This window comes from Anastrepha ludens, chromosome 6 (assembly GCF_028408465.1).
Source record: "Anastrepha ludens isolate Willacy chromosome 6, idAnaLude1.1, whole genome shotgun sequence".
Lineage (NCBI taxonomy): Eukaryota > Metazoa > Arthropoda > Insecta > Diptera > Tephritidae > Anastrepha > Anastrepha ludens.
Genome location: NC_071502.1, coordinates 39,702,473 through 39,723,541, shown reverse-complemented (window position 1 = coordinate 39,723,541; position 21,069 = coordinate 39,702,473). Strand labels below are relative to the sequence as shown.

The window sequence follows — 21,069 nt, the reverse complement described above, 5'->3', positions numbered from 1 at the left end:
TGTCTAAAATTAATTTAGATTAAATTATTTACTCCATCACATATCACGCATCGAAATATAAACAATAAAACAATAAATATTGAAGGGACTGAGAGCATAAACGAGTACATTTTTTCTTATTCATAAAATTTCTTATAAGTTTCATTTTTCAGGTTTTGTATTCGTATGTCCCTTCGTATAAATGTCCTTTCTTCGATTTCTAAATTTTCTTTCCCCTTTCCTTGCACTTCTTTGTGTGCGTGTTTTTCTTCTTTGGCTTCTTCTTTTAGAAACGTCAATATTTTATTCTCCGCTACTTTGTGTTTTCGAAAAATCGCCCATCGGTGTAACCCAATTATTAAATTTTCCAAAAATACCTTCAAAGTTTTAAGTAACCGACGCTACGGAAACATTTAGAGGAACATCTTTACTCTAATAATTCTAAGCTTTTCGGTCATGAAAGCTATTTGCAATATTTGTCAAAGTTTTTTAAGTTTGCTCTTGAGGGAGATGGGTAAAAGTGGAACCCGATACTGCGGCCTGTAATATCATTCATGGTCTGAAAAATCCAAATATCTCTAATATAGTAACCAGCAATTTTTCTTCGAGAAAACTAAAAGTCTAAATGGAACCTGAATGAAAATATTTCTGAAATTCAAATGTCTTAAACTTTAGAATATAATTTTTAGCTATGCATTTAAAATGTTAAAATGTAAATAAGAATTATCCTCGAAAATCCTCGTAGCTAACTCCTCCCGTGGGCGCCGACTGAGCAATGGGCACCACTGGCTGCATTGCATGAGGTTAGGTTTAACCAGGTCTACCTGATTGCAATGTGGGCAGGTGATGTCTAGCTAAGATCGCTGTATGACCTCTCCTTCCTCTACGCGGTGACTAACTCTATATGTTATCCCAAGATGTGGTCGGGGGGATAATACAAAGATCAATGCTAATGAGGTTCCTGGCGGCTAGAAATAAAACGCTATGGGTTTAAGATCCCTGAAATAAAAACTCTTATGGAGGTAAACGTGGAAAACACACGGGTTAGGATATTAACCCAAACGTCGGTGGGAGAAGAGGGTGCTACCACCGGCGGGCACAGTGAAGACGGAAGCTGTGTCGCCAGAGGCCACACCTGTAGCATATGCAGATGACATAGCCATAGTAATGACTGGTAAATACCTAAACACCGTGAGTGACATAATGATAAAACGAATATGATACTTCTTACTAGAAGGTACAAGACCCCCTATTGGCAACCCCGAATCTAAACGACGTGGAACTAACTCTTAAAACCCACACAAAGTACCTTGGAGTAATTCTGGATAGTAAACTATCATGGAAGCAAAATATATTAGAGAGGAAGAAAAAGGTTAGTAAAGCACTATACGCATGCAAAAAGATGCTGGGAGTTACATGGGGCCTATCTCCTGCTAGAATATATTGGTGCTACTCAGCTATAGTAAAGCCAATATTACTACACGGCGCTCTGGTGTGGTGGACTGCGCTAAGAAGACCGGCATACAAAAAGCCTATGGAAAGTATTCACCGTCCAGGTGCACTTTGCACAGCAGGTGCATTGAGAACTACTCCAACGGCAGCGCTTGAAAGAATACTCAACTTGTCACCGATTGGTATTGCGGCGAAATGCCTAGCAGCTAAATCCGCCGTAAAACTCAGCGCGACAAGCGAATTGACCTGTAAAACATTCGGTCATAGCTCAATAGGCAGTAGTTATAGGGCCCAAACGGACTATTGACTCCGAAATGCAATTGGGTGAAGAAATTCCGAACAACAACAGAAGAAGAGGGATGAAAAAAAGGAATGAAACCTAACCCAAATACTCTTAATATATTTACTGATTGCTCGAAAGTGTTAGACGGAGTAGGGGCAGGGATCTACTGCGCAGAGTTAGGCATCAGGCAGCCATTTACGCTTCCTAACCACATTTTCCCAATGTTCGCAATATTTTTGAAGCGCATGCTCGGAGGTCTTTTATAAGGAAGAAAATGCTCAACATCGTATGCAGAAAATGTGTAAAAAATCAACGCGATTTTGGCGCTACTTTTAATTTGCACTTTATTGCACCAGAGTTCAACGGACTAAGAAACTGCATACCCAAATTATTTCTAAAAATTAAAAAGAAAATTTATGTCATTTTTTTTAATTTGCACCCAGTTTGCAACTTGGATTTGTATGGATTTTCTAGGGGAATTAACTACATTTTCGTTAAAGAATTATTGGAGTTAAGTAAAAAAATGAAAATTGTCAATATTTCTCAATAAGTGTCTACTTTTCTAAGAATTATGATTAAAAAGTTGAAAATCTTAAAACCAATTCTTTGAAATTTATTACATTTTTGTATATTTTTTTTTAAAGTTTGGCTCTTTGATTTATAAGATGTGGGTAATAAATTGAACTACATTTTTATAAACAATTAACGAATGAAAATGATTGCGAATATTATAAAAAGATTAAGTGGTTTAATTGTGGAAGCACCAGTGTATGTAAGGTGACCTGAAAAAAATTTTAAAAGCAAGATATTAAATTGGTTCCGCCTTTACTTTGAAGCTTCACTCGCGCTACTATATACGGCATAGCTCATCATTCAAATGATCGCCTCGGCTTTGTTGTTGTTGTTGTAGCAGCATGAACATTCTCCATACTTACATATGGGGAATGCATTAAAAAATTATTTTTTTAATTCAAACTATTTTCTGTCTTATAGATACATATTTTTAAGAATAATTTCAGAAATTTTTATTAAAAAAAAATTAAAACTCCTCTATTGTGACGTCATTACCGGTGACCCCTCGACATAACTCCTGACAGGATCATCAAAAATGAAAAAAAATCAAAACAGAAAAGTAAAAATTGGAATTTTGGAATTTTGGAAGACATTTTTCCAAAAAAATTAAAATTTCGGTCAAATTTGCTTGAAATTGCTTGAAGCAGATGCGAAAAAACTCGGAGGAAAAATTTACACTTTCGGTTCATACCGTTTGGGTGTACATGATAAGGGCGCTAATATTTATGCCCTCTGTGTCGCACCACGCAACATTGAACGCTCGGAGTTTTTTACGTCGTTCTTTGGATTGCTAAAGAAACAGCCAAAAGTAGCCGAATGTCGTTCAGTGGAAAATACCTCTGTACCGGTCATAAAAATGAAGTTTGATGGAGTTGAAATTGATTTGTTATTTGCGCGTCTTTCACCCAAAGAGATACCAGAGGATTTTAGTTTACGTGACGATAATCTACTTAAAGATTCAGATCCTCAATCGGTGCTCAGTTTAAATGGCTGTCGAGTGATTGACGAGATAATGGAGCTAGTGCCGAACAGAGAGAATTTTCGCTTAGCGCTGCGGTCGATTAAATTATGGGCAAAGAGTTAGTATGAATGAACTTTTAATAATTTGTTAAGCATAACTTAATTTTTCCCCTTTTTTCTCGTTTCAACTGCAGAGCATGGAATATATTCTAATTCATTCGGCTACTTTGGCTGTATAACTTGGGCAATTTTAGTGGCTCACACATGCCAATTTTATCCAAATGCAACAGCTTCTACGCTAGTCCAGAAATTCTTCAATATGTTCTCGCGCTGGAGATGGCCAGATCCAGTGCTGCTCAAGCGAACTGACATTGTCAATTTACAATCACCGGTAAGTAAAAGCGCGCAAATAATTGAATATTCATAAACAATTTTTAATTTCATTATTCGAATTTTGTTTCATAGGCTTTGTGTTCTCATCTAATGCCAATTATTACGCCCGCATATCCACAGTACAACTCCGCATTTAATGTGTCGGAGGCAACAAAGAAGGTTATAATTAATGAATTGAATAGAGGAATGGCCACCATGAACGTAATTATGTCTGATGGCGCTCCCTGGGATCTACTCTTCGAGGCGCCTAGCTTCTTTTATAGGTAGTTGCAACTAATACAATTGTATAATTGGTGCTGACATCTTAACCAACTTTCGCTTATACATTGCACATCTTTTCTTTTCAGGTATCATCACTTTATTGTGGTTCTGGTTACATCGCAAACCAGTCAAGATCAGCTGCAGTGGTGTGGCTTGGTCCAGTCAAAGATTCGTCTGTTGGTAGATGATGTACAGCATAAACACCACATGTCCTTAGTCCATGCAAATCCTACATGTTTTGAATACAAGAAAGATGACGTCCCCACTCAAAGTAACAGCGGCAAAGAGAATGAGCCGAGCGACAATCCAGCAGTTGATACGGCACCATTCTGTTCGATGCTGTTCATCGGTTTAGAATTCGAATATAAAGAGAAGAACTCCAAAGTGGACCTTACGGGGAGTTTTAAATATTTCGCCGAACGTATTACACAGCATGCGGTACGTTGCGAAAATTGTTTGATACAATTTAAAAAATTTGATTTATTAAGATCCTTTGAAGAGATTTGAAAATGTTTGTTTCTTTGCTTCTTTGTTTTTAGGTAAATAAAAAAATGCTGAGAGATGGGATGAATATTGAAGTGAAACGCATAAAACGAAAATCCCTTTCGCATTATTTGGATATGGACTTCATAAAGAGTCAGGGGAATATTAAGAAATCTATTTCAACCAAGCGTAATGGATTTGCGGCCGATCTGTCAACTGAGAAAGAGGTGGCGACTAAAAAGCGGCGCTTGAGTTGAGACAACATGAAAAACTCTAATTGATTGCATTTGCTTGGACGTAGTAATTACCGAAAAAAGCAGCTCTTCTACCTGTTTGATACTCTATCGTTGACGTGGTATTTGAATACTGATTACAATCCTGAAAGGGAGTTATTATTAACGACGCTAATAAAGGATTTCCAAGAATTATGCAGAAGAAACATTTTATAACATTAATTAGTGCATAAGAATTTATTCAATAAGATTTAAAAACAAATAGGTGACTATGTACGCATGTCTAAAATTAATTTAGATTAAATTATTTACTCCATCACATATCACGCATCGAAATATAAACAATAAAACAATAAATATTGAAGGGACTGAGAGCATAAACGAGTACATTTTTTCTTATTCATAAAATTTCTTATAAGTTTCATTTTTCAGGTTTTGTATTCGTATGTCCCTTCGTATAAATGTCCTTTCTTCGATTTCTAAATTTTCTTTCCCCTTTCCTTGCACTTCTTTGTGTGCGTGTTTTTCTTCTTTGGCTTCTTCTTTTAGAAACGTCAATATTTTATTCTCCGCTACTTTGCGTTTTCGAAAAATCGCCCATCGGTGTAACCCAATTATTAAATTTTCCAAAAATACCTTCAAAGTTTTAAGTAACCGACGCTACGGAAACATTTAGAGGAACATCTTTACTCTAATAATTCTAAGCTTTTCGGTCATGAAAGCTATTTGCAATATTTGTCAAAGTTTTTTAAGTTTGCTCTTGAGGGAGATGGGTAAAAGTGGAACCCGATACTGCGGCCTGTAATATCATTCATGGTCTGAAAAATCCAAATATCTCTAATATAGTAACCAGCAATTTTTCTTCGAGAAAACTAAAAGTCTAAATGGATCCTGAATGAAAATATTTCTGAAATTCAAATGTCTTAAACTTTAGAATATAAATTTTAGCTATGCATTTAAAATGTTAAAATGTAAATAAGAATTATCCTCGAAAATCCTCGTAGCTAACTCCTCCCGTGGGCGCCGACTGAGCAATGGGCACCACTGGCTGCATTGCATGAGGTTAGGTTTAACCAGGTCTACCTGATTGCAATGTGGGCAGGTGATGTCTAGCTAAGATCGCTGTATGACCTCTCCTTCCTCTACGCGGTGACTAACTCTATATGTTATCCCAAGATGTGGTCGGGGGGATAATACAAAGATCAATGCTAATGAGGTTCCTGGCGGCTAGAAATAAAACGCTATGGGTTTAAGATCCCTGAAATAAAAACTCTTATGGAGGTAAACGTGGAAAACACACGGGTTAGGATATTAACCCAAACGTCGGTGGGAGAAGAGGGTGCTACCACCGGCGGGCACAGTGAAGACGGAAGCTGTGTCGCCAGAGGCCACACCTGTAGCATATGCAGATGACATAGCCATAGTAATGACTGGTAAATACCTAAACACCGTGAGTGACATAATGATAAAACGAATATGATACTTCTTACTAGAAGGTACAAGACCCCCTATTGGCAACCCCGAATCTAAACGACGTGGAACTAACTCTTAAAACCCACACAAAGTACCTTGGAGTAATTCTGGATAGTAAACTATCATGGAAGCAAAATATATTAGAGAGGAAGAAAAAGGTTAGTAAAGCACTATACGCATGCAAAAAGATGCTGGGAGTTACATGGGGCCTATCTCCTGCTAGAATATATTGGTGCTACTCAGCTATAGTAAAGCCAATATTACTACACGGCGCTCTGGTGTGGTGGACTGCGCTAAGAAGACCGGCATACAAAAAGCCTATGGAAAGTATTCACCGTCCAGGTGCACTTTGCACAGCAGGTGCATTGAGAACTACTCCAACGGCAGCGCTTGAAAGAATACTCAACTTGTCACCGATTGGTATTGCGGCGAAATGCCTAGCAGCTAAATCCGCCGTAAAACTCAGCGCGACAAGCGAATTGACCTGTAAAACATTCGGTCATAGCTCAATAGGCATTAGTTATAGGGCCCAAACGGACTATTGACTCCGAAATGCAATTGGGTGAAGAAATTCCGAACAACAACAGAAGAAGAGGGATGAAAAAAAGGAATGAAACCTAACCCAAATACTCTTAATATATTTACTGATTGCTCGAAAATGTTAGACGGAGTAGGGGCAGGGATCTACTGCGCAGAGTTAGGCATCAGGCAGCCATTTACGCTTCCTAACCACATTTTCCCAATGTTCGCAATATTTTTGAAGCGCATGCTCGGAGGTCTTTTATAAGGAAGAAAATGCTCAACATCGTATGCAGAAAATGTGTAAAAAATCAACGCGATTTTGGCGCTACTTTTAATTTGCACTTTATTGCACCAGAGTTCAACGGACTAAGAAACTGCATACCCAAATTATTTCTAAAAATTAAAAAGAAAATTTATGTCATTTTTTTTAATTTGCACCCAGTTTGCAACTTGGATTTGTATGGATTTTCTAGGGGAATTAACTACATTTTCGTTAAAGAATTATTGGAGTTAAGTAAAAAAATTAAAATTGTCAATATTTCTCAATAAGTGTCTAGTTTTCTAAGAATTATTATTAAAAAGTTGAAAATCTTAAAACCAATTCTTTGAAATTTATTACATTTTTGTATATTTTTTTTTAAAGTTTGGCTCTTTGATTTATAAGATGTGGGTAATAAATTGAACTACATTTTTATAAACAATTAACGAATGAAAATGATTGCGAATATTATAAAAAGATTAAGTGGTTTAATTGTGGAAGCACCAGTGTATGTAAGGTGACCTGAAAAAAATTTTAAAAGCAAGATATTAAATTGGTTCCGCCTTTACTTTGAAGCTTCACTCGCGCTACTATATACGGCATAGCTCATCATTCAAATGATCGCCTCGGCTTTGTTGTTGTTGTTGTAGCAGCATGAACATTCTCCATACTTACATACGGGGAATGCATTAAAAAATTATTTTTTTAATTCAAACTTTTTTCTGTCTTATAGATACATATTTTTAAGAATAATTTCAGAAATTTTTATTAAAAAAAAATTAAAACTCCTCTACTGTGACGTCATTACCGGTGACCCCTCGACATAACTCCTGACAGGATCATCAAAAATGAAAAAAAATCAAAAAAGAAAAGTAAAAATTGGAATTTTGGAATTTTGGAAGACATTTTTCCAAAAAAATTAAAATTTCGGTCAAATTTGCTTGAAATTTTGTTTTGTTTTTAAATACTTCTAATTGAAAAAAAAAACAAAAAATCCTTCGTCCAAGCACGAGTAAATTGTATATCGAACACCTGTGGAAAATTTCATTAAGATCGGTTTAGTAGCTTTCGAGAGCATTTGGCAACCGACTTTGAAAACACGGTTCCAAGAAAAACGCGTTTAAGATTTTGAGTAACAATAAAAGTGGCTTTGAGCGCACGCCTTCTAAAGACTGTTTCCCGAAACTGTTATTCGGATCGACTTGAAAATTTAGAATAATATTCCTGAGATGTTGTAGAAATTAATAAGCCAAAAAAAAATCGATTTTTTGAACCCACGAAACACATGTAACCCCTTAAGGACGCACATGTAGAGATATTCGGAGAAGTTGGAATTTCAAATATATATTTTTAAAGAGCATTTTTCATCTGCCCACAAATACACCATTCATTATATTTTCTTAGGTACAGATATCCCGAATTTTCCTTTGTATACATTGCAACTTCACTTTAAATCCATTTTCAAAACATCATTTGATTATGACGCCACAGGATTGCCACACAAACTTTCGAAAGTTATCATAAAGAGAAACCCCTTTTAGTTAAACGCACTTAAAAGTTTAGAGAGAAAGCCAAACGTTGAGAGGAGCTTTGAAATTCAAAATAGAGGTAAGTGAAACGGAAACATTGAGCTACTTTTAAAAAATAGGGATAAGAAAACTAAACAAACATTCTGGGAAAGAAGTCTCAAAGGATGTCATATTTGCGTGCACTTGTTAACGCCCCTTTGTTTGTCACAAATGAAGCAATACACAAGGACTTAGATATCCCATTTGTAAAGAGTGAAATTCTAAACTTTTCTAACAGATATCTTGCACGGCTGTCAAACCATGTAAATACGAATGCTATATGCTTATTAGACTCAAGTAATGAAACAATACGACTGAAGTGTAATCATATCTTAGACTTGCCATTTCTCTAATTTTGCTGAATTAAATTATTTATTCAACACTAAATAAAAAACAAAATACATAAGTTCCTATATGAAGATAAGCAACTCATTAGTACAATTGAAATTTAATACATTTAAGATCAAATATTAGAACAAATATCGTAATTTTATAAGTAGTTTTGCATTTGTGCAAATACTACCGCTGCTATTAGATTATAAGACCTAATTTGCTGAATATCATTATATTAAGATAGATTGCAAATAAAATACTTACATAAAAAAAAAAAAAAAAATATTTGTAATGAGTTAGATCGTACTATCGGTAAAAGTTGTTTAAGTTTATTTCGAAGGCCTTAAACGTCTTAGAGTACAAAGAAATTTCCACTATACCTTTTCTAATACGAATGAACTAGAAAAAAAGTAATTTTTTAGGAAGGTGGTCAATTTTGTATGGTACGTATATTCGAGAAAGCTTCACTATAATAATCTTGAAATTTTACTTCAAGAAAACTAAAATTCTAAATGAAACCTAAATGAAAAGTTTTTCCAAATTGGAAAGTCTTTACGCTTGTGTAGTTTTTTGTGCCTTCTGTCAAATTTATTACATTATTTATTTATTTATTTAAAACAGATCGTATCAGCGAAACTTTGTGGCCCTGGGGATTGGTTGTATCGACAATAGTAAAAACAAAGAACTAAACGAACCTCATATTTTTTACAAAAATTTTCACTAAGATAATTTTCTTAGAAATCACCTGATCGAATTATAACAAACAAAATGTAATGACAAAATTCCAAATAAATTGACATTTATTGGTCGTGCATTGCTAAACTCTGTATTATCACTATGTATGTAACATATGTATCAGTTAGCATGGATGGGTATTGTTCTTTTCTTAAGTACCACAGTAGTTTGCACACAGTTGACGCCCCGAGCTACAGACCACTCGGCTACCTGTTTACAAAGAAGGTGTCAGCTAAAACTTCTGCTGTCATATACGCTTTCGAATATCTTTCATTGAGTTTCGCGAAAATGCATTGTTAAAATGATCGAACAACAATAGAAAAGGTCAAAGATTTAAGAAGTGATGTAAAAACAAAGTAATTACTGTAGCTCGTAACCTCGCGCTATGACGCTTAGATTTTTTGCATACCGACAGCGCGGGCATTGTTTGTAAGTATGTACGTCAGTGTGTTAAGAAAGAGTGCATTGTTTTCTTTTTGTTATGCATGTTTTCAAGAGCATAAAACAAAACCATTAAATATGGGAAATAAGTTTTCTTCGGAAAATTGAATACTTCACTTTACTTAAAACTTAATCCTTTACTTGTCTTAACAGCCGATAAAGATAGTTTTTTTAAGTTTCATAGAAAACAAAATACAAACAATAGGAACTTAGAACAGATTTTGTTTGTTACTGTTGAACAGAATTTCCCACAAAGAAACATGGAATTTCCATTCCACCTGTCATTGGGTGCATTTTATATTTAATATTCTTGGGTATTTTCATCTTTGAGAGAGAGAGAGAGTGAATTTTCAGTTTTTCGAAACCCGTCACTTTATCAGGTGCAAAATATTACAATATGATTTATTTTCCATGCAGTTTTAAATAACTACAGTTACCAGAGTTACCAGCTTTGCATTTGCAACCACAATAAATAAAGATCAAAGACAATCTTCAAATGTGGTTGTTGCATTGAACTTGGAAAATGCTTGTCTTCTTATGGCGAAATATACAGACATATTTTGCTTGCGCCAGACGTGGCACTCCACATAAATTTCTTTTGTATGATCCAAATGGGAAGGCCAGGCACTTACAACAATTTTGTTTATTATTATTTTAAATTGAATGCGACGCTTTTTTGCGCTTTCGGTTACATCGCAAACCGGTGACGATCAGCTGGAGTGGTTGGTTGGAGACTTTTCTTAAAGGACAATGCACATCGTATTTTATGCAATATTTTCACTATACTTAGGTAATTTACTGTTATTTACAAACCATTGCATTACCATTACCATTACAAACGACCAAAAGGCTTAAAGTTAACTAAGGAAATAAATAACTATAGCGGGTAACTTAAAAAGCGTACGGCAGAAATTTGAAAACTAAAAGTTTAGACCCTTAAAGATTTGAACACCTCTAATTGCTGGACGCATTCCGAAAAGATTTCGCAGATTTTACAATCCGCAGGGAGCTCCATATTTAGACAACACAGTGGAAAACTTTCTAGAGGAAACAAGATAATTGTGTGGGGTTGCAGGATCTAACTGACTGCGCTTTACAAAAAGGCGACGCTCTCTTACAAAATAACAAAGCCAATGAGGATGATAAGGCAGAGTCAAGCGGTCTGCAAGAACATGTGACTCGCAATCCCTTCGAATTCGCACACACAGAAATTGAGATAGCAACTGACACAAAAAGAGCAAGCAACTAATAAGCCGCGCTTGAGCCCAAAAGACACAATCAAAGGGTACCGGAATAGTTGTCGCAAACAAACGTTCAATTGTGCGCTCGTTGAGACCAGGTAGGTGAGAAAATGTCCCCTTAAAAAGGTATAAAAGGTGATACAACACAGTCTTTTGAATCAGTTATCGGTCTGAACTAGTGAGATAAGTATACTTACTATTTGTGTGTCAGAAAATTCTATTTAAAAACTAAAAATATGGACGCGTACCAAAATCCCAGACATGGCAGTTACAACTCTAGCGAAGCAAGCGGCCAAAACGACTCACCGCATCAGCAGCAAACGCCCACCGAGACATCGGGCATTGGTTGGAAAAAGTCACGTCCTGAAGAGAAAACCAACGCTCTACTCAAAGCATTGGAAGCATTTAATGTGTTCGAAACTCCAGATGAACTAAGTCATCGCGCAAAGATTTTGACTAAGCTTAATATGCTTGTGAGGAAGTGGATTAAAAATGTATCAATGGCAAAAAACATGTCCAAAGCAGATGCGAAAAAACTCGGAGGAAAAATTTACACTTTCGGTTCATACCGTTTGGGTGTACATGATAAGGGCGCTAATATTTATGCCCTCTGTGTCGCACCACGCAACATTGAACGCTCGGAGTTTTTTACGTCGTTCTTTGGATTGCTAAAGAAACAGCCAAAAGTAGCCGAATGTCGTTCAGTGGAAAATACCTCTGTACCGGTCATAAAAATGAAGTTTGATGGAGTTGAAATTGATTTGTTATTTGCGCGTCTTTCACCCAAAGAGATACCAGAGGATTTTAGTTTACGTGACGATAATCTACTTAAAGATTCAGATCCTCAATCGGTGCTCAGTTTAAATGGCTGTCGAGTGATTGACGAGATAATGGAGCTAGTGCCGAACAGAGAGAATTTTCGCTTAGCGCTGCGGTCGATTAAATTATGGGCAAAGAGTTAGTATGAATGAACTTTTAATAATTTGTTAAGCATAACTTAATTTTTCCCCTTTTTTCTCGTTTCAACTGCAGAGCATGGAATATATTCTAATTCATTCGGCTACTTTGGCTGTATAACTTGGGCAATTTTAGTGGCTCACACATGCCAATTTTATCCAAATGCAACAGCTTCTACGCTAGTCCAGAAATTCTTCAATATGTTCTCGCGCTGGAGATGGCCAGATCCAGTGCTGCTCAAGCGAACTGACATTGTCAATTTACAATCACCGGTAAGTAAAAGCGCGCAAATAATTGAATATTCATAAACAATTTTTAATTTCATTATTCGAATTTTGTTTCATAGGCTTTGTGTTCTCATCTAATGCCAATTATTACGCCCGCATATCCACAGTACAACTCCGCATTTAATGTGTCGGAGGCAACAAAGAAGGTTATAATTAATGAATTGAATAGAGGAATGGCCACCATGAACGTAATTATGTCTGATGGCGCTCCCTGGGATCTACTCTTCGAGGCGCCTAGCTTCTTTTATAGGTAGTTGCAACTAATACAATTGTATAATTGGTGCTGACATCTTAACCAACTTTCGCTTATACATTGCACATCTTTTCTTTTCAGGTATCATCACTTTATTGTGGTTCTGGTTACATCGCAAACCAGTCAAGATCAGCTGCAGTGGTGTGGCTTGGTCCAGTCAAAGATTCGTCTGTTGGTAGATGATGTACAGCATAAACACCACATGTCCTTAGTCCATGCAAATCCTACATGTTTTGAATACAAGAAAGATGACGTCCCCACTCAAAGTAACAGCGGCAAAGAGAATGAGCCGAGCGACAATCCAGCAGTTGATACGGCACCATTCTGTTCGATGCTGTTCATCGGTTTAGAATTCGAATATAAAGAGAAGAACTCCAAAGTGGACCTTACGGGGAGTTTTAAATATTTCGCCGAACGTATTACACAGCATGCAGTACGTTGCGAAAATTGTTTGATACAATTTAAAAAATTTGATTTATTAAGATCCTTTGAAGAGATTTGAAAATGTTTGTTTCTTTGCTTCTTTGTTTTTAGGTAAATAAAAAAATGCTGAGAGATGGGATGAATATTGAAGTGAAACGCATAAAACGAAAATCCCTTTCGCATTATTTGGATATGGACTTCATAAAGAGTCAGGGGAATATTAAGAAATCTATTTCAACCAAGCGTAATGGATTTGCGGCCGATCTGTCAACTGAGAAAGAGGTGGCGACTAAAAAGCGGCGCTTGAGTTGAGACAACATGAAAAACTCTAATTGATTGCATTTGCTTGGACGTAGTAATTACCGAAAAAAGCAGCTCTTCTACCTGTTTGATACTCTATCGTTGACGTGGTATTTGAATACTGATTACAATCCTGAAAGGGAGTTATTATTAACGACGCTAATAAAGGATTTCCAAGAATTATGCAGAAGAAACATTTTATAACATTAATTAGTGCATAAGAATTTATTCAATAAGATTTAAAAACAAATAGGTGACTATGTACGCATGTCTAAAATTAATTTAGATTAAATTATTTACTCCATCACATATCACGCATCGAAATATAAACAATAAAACAATAAATATTGAAGGGACTGAGAGCATAAACGAGTACATTTTTTCTTATTCATAAAATTTCTTATAAGTTTCATTTTTCAGGTTTTGTATTCGTATGTCCCTTCGTATAAATGTCCTTTCTTCGATTTCTAAATTTTCTTTCCCCTTTCCTTGCACTTCTTTGTGTGCGTGTTTTTCTTCTTTGGCTTCTTCTTTTAGAAACGTCAATATTTTATTCTCCGCTACTTTGTGTTTTCGAAAAATCGCCCATCGGTGTAACCCAATTATTAAATTTTCCAAAAATACCTTCAAAGTTTTAAGTAACCGACGCTACGGAAACATTTAGAGGAACATCTTTACTCTAATAATTCTAAGCTTTTCGGTCATGAAAGCTATTTGCAATATTTGTCAAAGTTTTTTAAGTTTGCTCTTGAGGGAGATGGGTAAAAGTGGAACCCGATACTGCGGCCTGTAATATCATTCATGGTCTGAAAAATCCAAATATCTCTAATATAGTAACCAGCAATTTTTCTTCGAGAAAACTAAAAGTCTAAATGGAACCTGAATGAAAATATTTCTGAAATTCAAATGTCTTAAACTTTAGAATATAATTTTTAGCTATGCATTTAAAATGTTAAAATGTAAATAAGAATTATCCTCGAAAATCCTCGTAGCTAACTCCTCCCGTGGGCGCCGACTGAGCAATGGGCACCACTGGCTGCATTGCATGAGGTTAGGTTTAACCAGGTCTACCTGATTGCAATGTGGGCAGGTGATGTCTAGCTAAGATCGCTGTATGACCTCTCCTTCCTCTACGCGGTGACTAACTCTATATGTTATCCCAAGATGTGGTCGGGGGGATAATACAAAGATCAATGCTAATGAGGTTCCTGGCGGCTAGAAATAAAACGCTATGGGTTTAAGATCCCTGAAATAAAAACTCTTATGGAGGTAAACGTGGAAAACACACGGGTTAGGATATTAACCCAAACGTCGGTGGGAGAAGAGGGTGCTACCACCGGCGGGCACAGTGAAGACGGAAGCTGTGTCGCCAGAGGCCACACCTGTAGCATATGCAGATGACATAGCCATAGTAATGACTGGTAAATACCTAAACACCGTGAGTGACATAATGATAAAACGAATATGATACTTCTTACTAGAAGGTACAAGACCCCCTATTGGCAACCCCGAATCTAAACGACGTGGAACTAACTCTTAAAACCCACACAAAGTACCTTGGAGTAATTCTGGATAGTAAACTATCATGGAAGCAAAATATATTAGAGAGGAAGAAAAAGGTTAGTAAAGCACTATACGCATGCAAAAAGATGCTGGGAGTTACATGGGGCCTATCTCCTGCTAGAATATATTGGTGCTACTCAGCTATAGTAAAGCCAATATTACTACACGGCGCTCTGGTGTGGTGGACTGCGCTAAGAAGACCGGCATACAAAAAGCCTATGGAAAGTATTCACCGTCCAGGTGCACTTTGCACAGCAGGTGCATTGAGAACTACTCCAACGGCAGCGCTTGAAAGAATACTCAACTTGTCACCGATTGGTATTGCGGCGAAATGCCTAGCAGCTAAATCCGCCGTAAAACTCAGCGCGACAAGCGAATTGACCTGTAAAACATTCGGTCATAGCTCAATAGGCAGTAGTTATAGGGCCCAAACGGACTATTGACTCCGAAATGCAATTGGGTGAAGAAATTCCGAACAACAACAGAAGAAGAGGGATGAAAAAAAGGAATGAAACCTAACCCAAATACTCTTAATATATTTACTGATTGCTCGAAAGTGTTAGACGGAGTAGGGGCAGGGATCTACTGCGCAGAGTTAGGCATCAGGCAGCCATTTACGCTTCCTAACCACATTTTCCCAATGTTCGCAATATTTTTGAAGCGCATGCTCGGAGGTCTTTTATAAGGAAGAAAATGCTCAACATCGTATGCAGAAAATGTGTAAAAAATCAACGCGATTTTGGCGCTACTTTTAATTTGCACTTTATTGCACCAGAGTTCAACGGACTAAGAAACTGCATACCCAAATTATTTCTAAAAATTAAAAAGAAAATTTATGTCATTTTTTTTAATTTGCACCCAGTTTGCAACTTGGATTTGTATGGATTTTCTAGGGGAATTAACTACATTTTCGTTAAAGAATTATTGGAGTTAAGTAAAAAAATGAAAATTGTCAATATTTCTCAATAAGTGTCTACTTTTCTAAGAATTATGATTAAAAAGTTGAAAATCTTAAAACCAATTCTTTGAAATTTATTACATTTTTGTATATTTTTTTTTAAAGTTTGGCTCTTTGATTTATAAGATGTGGGTAATAAATTGAACTACATTTTTATAAACAATTAACGAATGAAAATGATTGCGAATATTATAAAAAGATTAAGTGGTTTAATTGTGGAAGCACCAGTGTATGTAAGGTGACCTGAAAAAAATTTTAAAAGCAAGATATTAAATTGGTTCCGCCTTTACTTTGAAGCTTCACTCGCGCTACTATATACGGCATAGCTCATCATTCAAATGATCGCCTCGGCTTTGTTGTTGTTGTTGTAGCAGCATGAACATTCTCCATACTTACATATGGGGAATGCATTAAAAAATTATTTTTTTAATTCAAACTATTTTCTGTCTTATAGATACATATTTTTAAGAATAATTTCAGAAATTTTTATTAAAAAAAAATTAAAACTCCTCTATTGTGACGTCATTACCGGTGACCCCTCGACATAACTCCTGACAGGATCATCAAAAATGAAAAAAAATCAAAACAGAAAAGTAAAAATTGGAATTTTGGAATTTTGGAAGACATTTTTCCAAAAAAATTAAAATTTCGGTCAAATTTGCTTGAAATTGCTTGAAGCAGATGCGAAAAAACTCGGAGGAAAAATTTACACTTTCGGTTCATACCGTTTGGGTGTACATGATAAGGGCGCTAATATTTATGCCCTCTGTGTCGCACCACGCAACATTGAACGCTCGGAGTTTTTTACGTCGTTCTTTGGATTGCTAAAGAAACAGCCAAAAGTAGCCGAATGTCGTTCAGTGGAAAATACCTCTGTACCGGTCATAAAAATGAAGTTTGATGGAGTTGAAATTGATTTGTTATTTGCGCGTCTTTCACCCAAAGAGATACCAGAGGATTTTAGTTTACGTGACGATAATCTACTTAAAGATTCAGATCCTCAATCGGTGCTCAGTTTAAATGGCTGTCGAGTGATTGACGAGATAATGGAGCTAGTGCCGAACAGAGAGAATTTTCGCTTAGCGCTGCGGTCGATTAAATTATGGGCAAAGAGTTAGTATGAATGAACTTTTAATAATTTGTTAAGCATAACTTAATTTTTCCCCTTTTTTCTCGTTTCAACTGCAGAGCATGGAATATATTCTAATTCATTCGGCTACTTTGGCTGTATAACTTGGGCAATTTTAGTGGCTCACACATGCCAATTTTATCCAAATGCAACAGCTTCTACGCTAGTCCAGAAATTCTTCAATATGTTCTCGCGCTGGAGATGGCCAGATCCAGTGCTGCTCAAGCGAACTGACATTGTCAATTTACAATCACCGGTAAGTAAAAGCGCGCAAATAATTGAATATTCATAAACAATTTTTAATTTCATTATTCGAATTTTGTTTCATAGGCTTTGTGTTCTCATCTAATGCCAATTATTACGCCCGCATATCCACAGTACAACTCCGCATTTAATGTGTCGGAGGCAACAAAGAAGGTTATAATTAATGAATTGAATAGAGGAATGGCCACCATGAACGTAATTATGTCTGATGGCGCTCCCTGGGATCTACTCTTCGAGGCGCCTAGCTTCTTTTATAGGTAGTTGCAACTAATACAATTGTATAATTGGTGCTGACATCTTAACCAACTTTCGCTTATACATTGCACATCTTTTCTTTTCAGGTATCATCACTTTATTGTGGTTCTGGTTACATCGCAAACCAGTCAAGATCAGCTGCAGTGGTGTGGCTTGGTCCAGTCAAAGATTCGTCTGTTGGTAGATGATGTACAGCATAAACACCACATGTCCTTAGTCCATGCAAATCCTACATGTTTTGAATACAAGAAAGATGACGTCCCCACTCAAAGTAACAGCGGCAAAGAGAATGAGCCGAGCGACAATCCAGCAGTTGATACGGCACCATTCTGTTCGATGCTGTTCATCGGTTTAGAATTCGAATATAAAGAGAAGAACTCCAAAGTGGACCTTACGGGGAGTTTTAAATATTTCGCCGAACGTATTACACAGCATGCGGTACGTTGCGAAAATTGTTTGATACAATTTAAAAAATTTGATTTATTAAGATCCTTTGAAGAGATTTGAAAATGTTTGTTTCTTTGCTTCTTTGTTTTTAGGTAAATAAAAAAATGCTGAGAGATGGGATGAATATTGAAGTGAAACGCATAAAACGAAAATCCCTTTCGCATTATTTGGATATGGACTTCATAAAGAGTCAGGGGAATATTAAGAAATCTATTTCAACCAAGCGTAATGGATTTGCGGCCGATCTGTCAACTGAGAAAGAGGTGGCGACTAAAAAGCGGCGCTTGAGTTGAGACAACATGAAAAACTCTAATTGATTGCATTTGCTTGGACGTAGTAATTACCGAAAAAAGCAGCTCTTCTACCTGTTTGATACTCTATCGTTGACGTGGTATTTGAATACTGATTACAATCCTGAAAGGGAGTTATTATTAACGACGCTAATAAAGGATTTCCAAGAATTATGCAGAAGAAACATTTTATAACATTAATTAGTGCATAAGAATTTATTCAATAAGATTTAAAAACAAATAGGTGACTATGTACGCATGTCTAAAATTAATTTAGATTAAATTATTTACTCCATCACATATCACGCATCGAAATATAAACAATAAAACAATAAATATTGAAGGGACTGAGAGCATAAACGAGTACATTTTTTCTTATTCATAAAATTTCTTATAAGTTTCATTTTTCAGGTTTTGTATTCGTATGTCCCTTCGTATAAATGTCCTTTCTTCGATTTCTAAATTTTCTTTCCCCTTTCCTTGCACTTCTTTGTGTGCGTGTTTTTCTTCTTTGGCTTCTTCTTTTAGAAACGTCAATATTTTATTCTCCGCTACTTTGCGTTTTCGAAAAATCGCCCATCGGTGTAACCCAATTATTAAATTTTCCAAAAATACCTTCAAAGTTTTAAGTAACCGACGCTACGGAAACATTTAGAGGAACATCTTTACTCTAATAATTCTAAGCTTTTCGGTCATGAAAGCTATTTGCAATATTTGTCAAAGTTTTTTAAGTTTGCTCTTGAGGGAGATGGGTAAAAGTGGAACCCGATACTGCGGCCTGTAATATCATTCATGGTCTGAAAAATCCAAATATCTCTAATATAGTAACCAGCAATTTTTCTTCGAGAAAACTAAAAGTCTAAATGGATCCTGAATGAAAATATTTCTGAAATTCAAATGTCTTAAACTTTAGAATATAAATTTTAGCTATGCATTTAAAATGTTAAAATGTAAATAAGAATTATCCTCGAAAATCCTCGTAGCTAACTCCTCCCGTGGGCGCCGACTGAGCAATGGGCACCACTGGCTGCATTGCATGAGGTTAGGTTTAACCAGGTCTACCTGATTGCAATGTGGGCAGGTGATGTCTAGCTAAGATCGCTGTATGACCTCTCCTTCCTCTACGCGGTGACTAACTCTATATGTTATCCCAAGATGTGGTCGGGGGGATAATACAAAGATCAATGCTAATGAGGTTCCTGGCGGCTAGAAATAAAACGCTATGGGTTTAAGATCCCTGAAATAAAAACTCTTATGGAGGTAAACGTGGAAAACACACGGGTTAGGATATTAACCCAAACGTCGGTGGGAGAAGAGGGTGCTACCACCGGCGGGCACAGTGAAGACGGAAGCTGTGTCGCCAGAGGCCACACCTGTAGCATATGCAGATGACATAGCCATAGTAATGACTGGTAAATACCTAAACACCGTGAGTGACATAATGATAAAACGAATATGATACTTCTTACTAGAAGGTACAAGACCCCCTATTGGCAACCCCGAATCTAAACGACGTGGAACTAACTCTTAAAACCCACACAAAGTACCTTGGAGTAATTCTGGATAGTAAACTATCATGGAAGCAAAATATATTAGAGAGGAAGAAAAAGGTTAGTAAAGCACTATACGCATGCAAAAAGATGCTGGGAGTTACATGGGGCCTATCTCCTGCTAGAATATATTGGTGCTACTCAGCTATAGTAAAGCCAATATTACTACACGGCGCTCTGGTGTGGTGGACTGCGCTAAGAAGACCGGCATACAAAAAGCCTATGGAAAGTATTCACCGTCCAGGTGCACTTTGCACAGCAGGTGCATTGAGAACTACTCCAACGGCAGCGCTTGAAAGAATACTCAACTTGTCACCGATTGGTATTGCGGCGAAATGCCTAGCAGCTAAATCCGCCGTAAAACTCAGCGCGACAAGCGAATTGACCTGTAAAACATTCGGTCATAGCTCAATAGGCATTAGTTATAGGGCCCAAACGGACTATTGACTCCGAAATGCAATTGGGTGAAGAAATTCCGAACAACAACAGAAGAAGAGGGATGAAAAAAAGGAATGAAACCTAACCCAAATACTCTTAATATATTTACTGATTGCTCGAAAATGTTAGACGGAGTAGGGGCAGGGATCTACTGCGCAGAGTTAGGCATCAGGCAGCCATTTACGCTTCCTAACCACATTTTCCCAATGTTCGCAATATTTTTGAAGCGCATGCTCGGAGGTCTTTTATAAGGAAGAAAATGCTCAACATCGTATGCAGAAAATGTGTAAAAAATCAACGCGATTTTGGCGCTACTTTTAATTTGCACTTTATTGCACCAGAGTTCAACGGACTAAGAAACTGCATACCCAAATTATTTCTAAAAATTAAAAAGAAAATTTATGTCATTTTTTTTAATTTGCACCCAGTTTGCAACTTGGATTTGTATGGATTTTCTAGGGGAATTAACTACATTTTCGTTAAAGAATTATTGGAGTTAAGTAAAAAAATTAAAATTGTCAATATTTCTCAATAAGTGTCTAGTTTTCTAAGAATTATTATTAAAAAGTTGAAAATCTTAAAACCAATTCTTTGAAATTTATTACATTTTTGTATATTTTTTTTTAAAGTTTGGCTCTTTGATTTATAAGATGTGGGTAATAAATTGAACTACATTTTTATAAACAATTAACGAATGAAAATGATTGCGAATATTATAAAAAGATTAAGTGGTTTAATTGTGGAAGCACCAGTGTATGTAAGGTGA

The 21,069-nt window shown here is 36.3% G+C and overlaps 3 protein-coding genes across 3 annotated transcripts; all 3 read left to right on the top strand.

The window, feature by feature from the left end:
• Positions 1-1,381: 1,381 nt before the first annotated feature.
• LOC128867025 (poly(A) polymerase alpha-like) lies at positions 1,382-4,662 on the top strand. Its single transcript, XM_054108117.1, has 6 exons — positions 1,382-1,679; positions 2,935-3,366; positions 3,442-3,638; positions 3,713-3,903; positions 3,988-4,339; positions 4,441-4,662. Exons 1-6 carry the CDS (start codon positions 1,382-1,384, stop codon positions 4,639-4,641), a joined length of 1,671 nt encoding a protein of 556 aa, XP_053964092.1. The 3' UTR covers positions 4,642-4,662.
• Positions 4,663-11,367: 6,705 nt separating this feature from the next.
• LOC128867024 (poly(A) polymerase type 3-like) lies at positions 11,368-13,188 on the top strand. The gene is made up of 4 exons (XM_054108116.1): positions 11,368-12,146; positions 12,222-12,418; positions 12,493-12,683; positions 12,768-13,188. Exons 1-4 carry the CDS (start codon positions 11,426-11,428, stop codon positions 13,186-13,188), a joined length of 1,530 nt encoding a protein of 509 aa, XP_053964091.1. The 5' UTR covers positions 11,368-11,425.
• A 1,870-nt stretch (positions 13,189-15,058) lies between these two features.
• Positions 15,059-18,339, top strand: LOC128867022 (poly(A) polymerase alpha-like). Its single transcript, XM_054108114.1, has 6 exons — positions 15,059-15,356; positions 16,612-17,043; positions 17,119-17,315; positions 17,390-17,580; positions 17,665-18,016; positions 18,118-18,339. The coding sequence occupies exons 1-6, from the start codon at positions 15,059-15,061 to the stop codon at positions 18,316-18,318; spliced, it is 1,671 nt and encodes a 556-aa protein (XP_053964089.1). The 3' UTR covers positions 18,319-18,339.
• Positions 18,340-21,069: the final 2,730 nt, after the last annotated feature.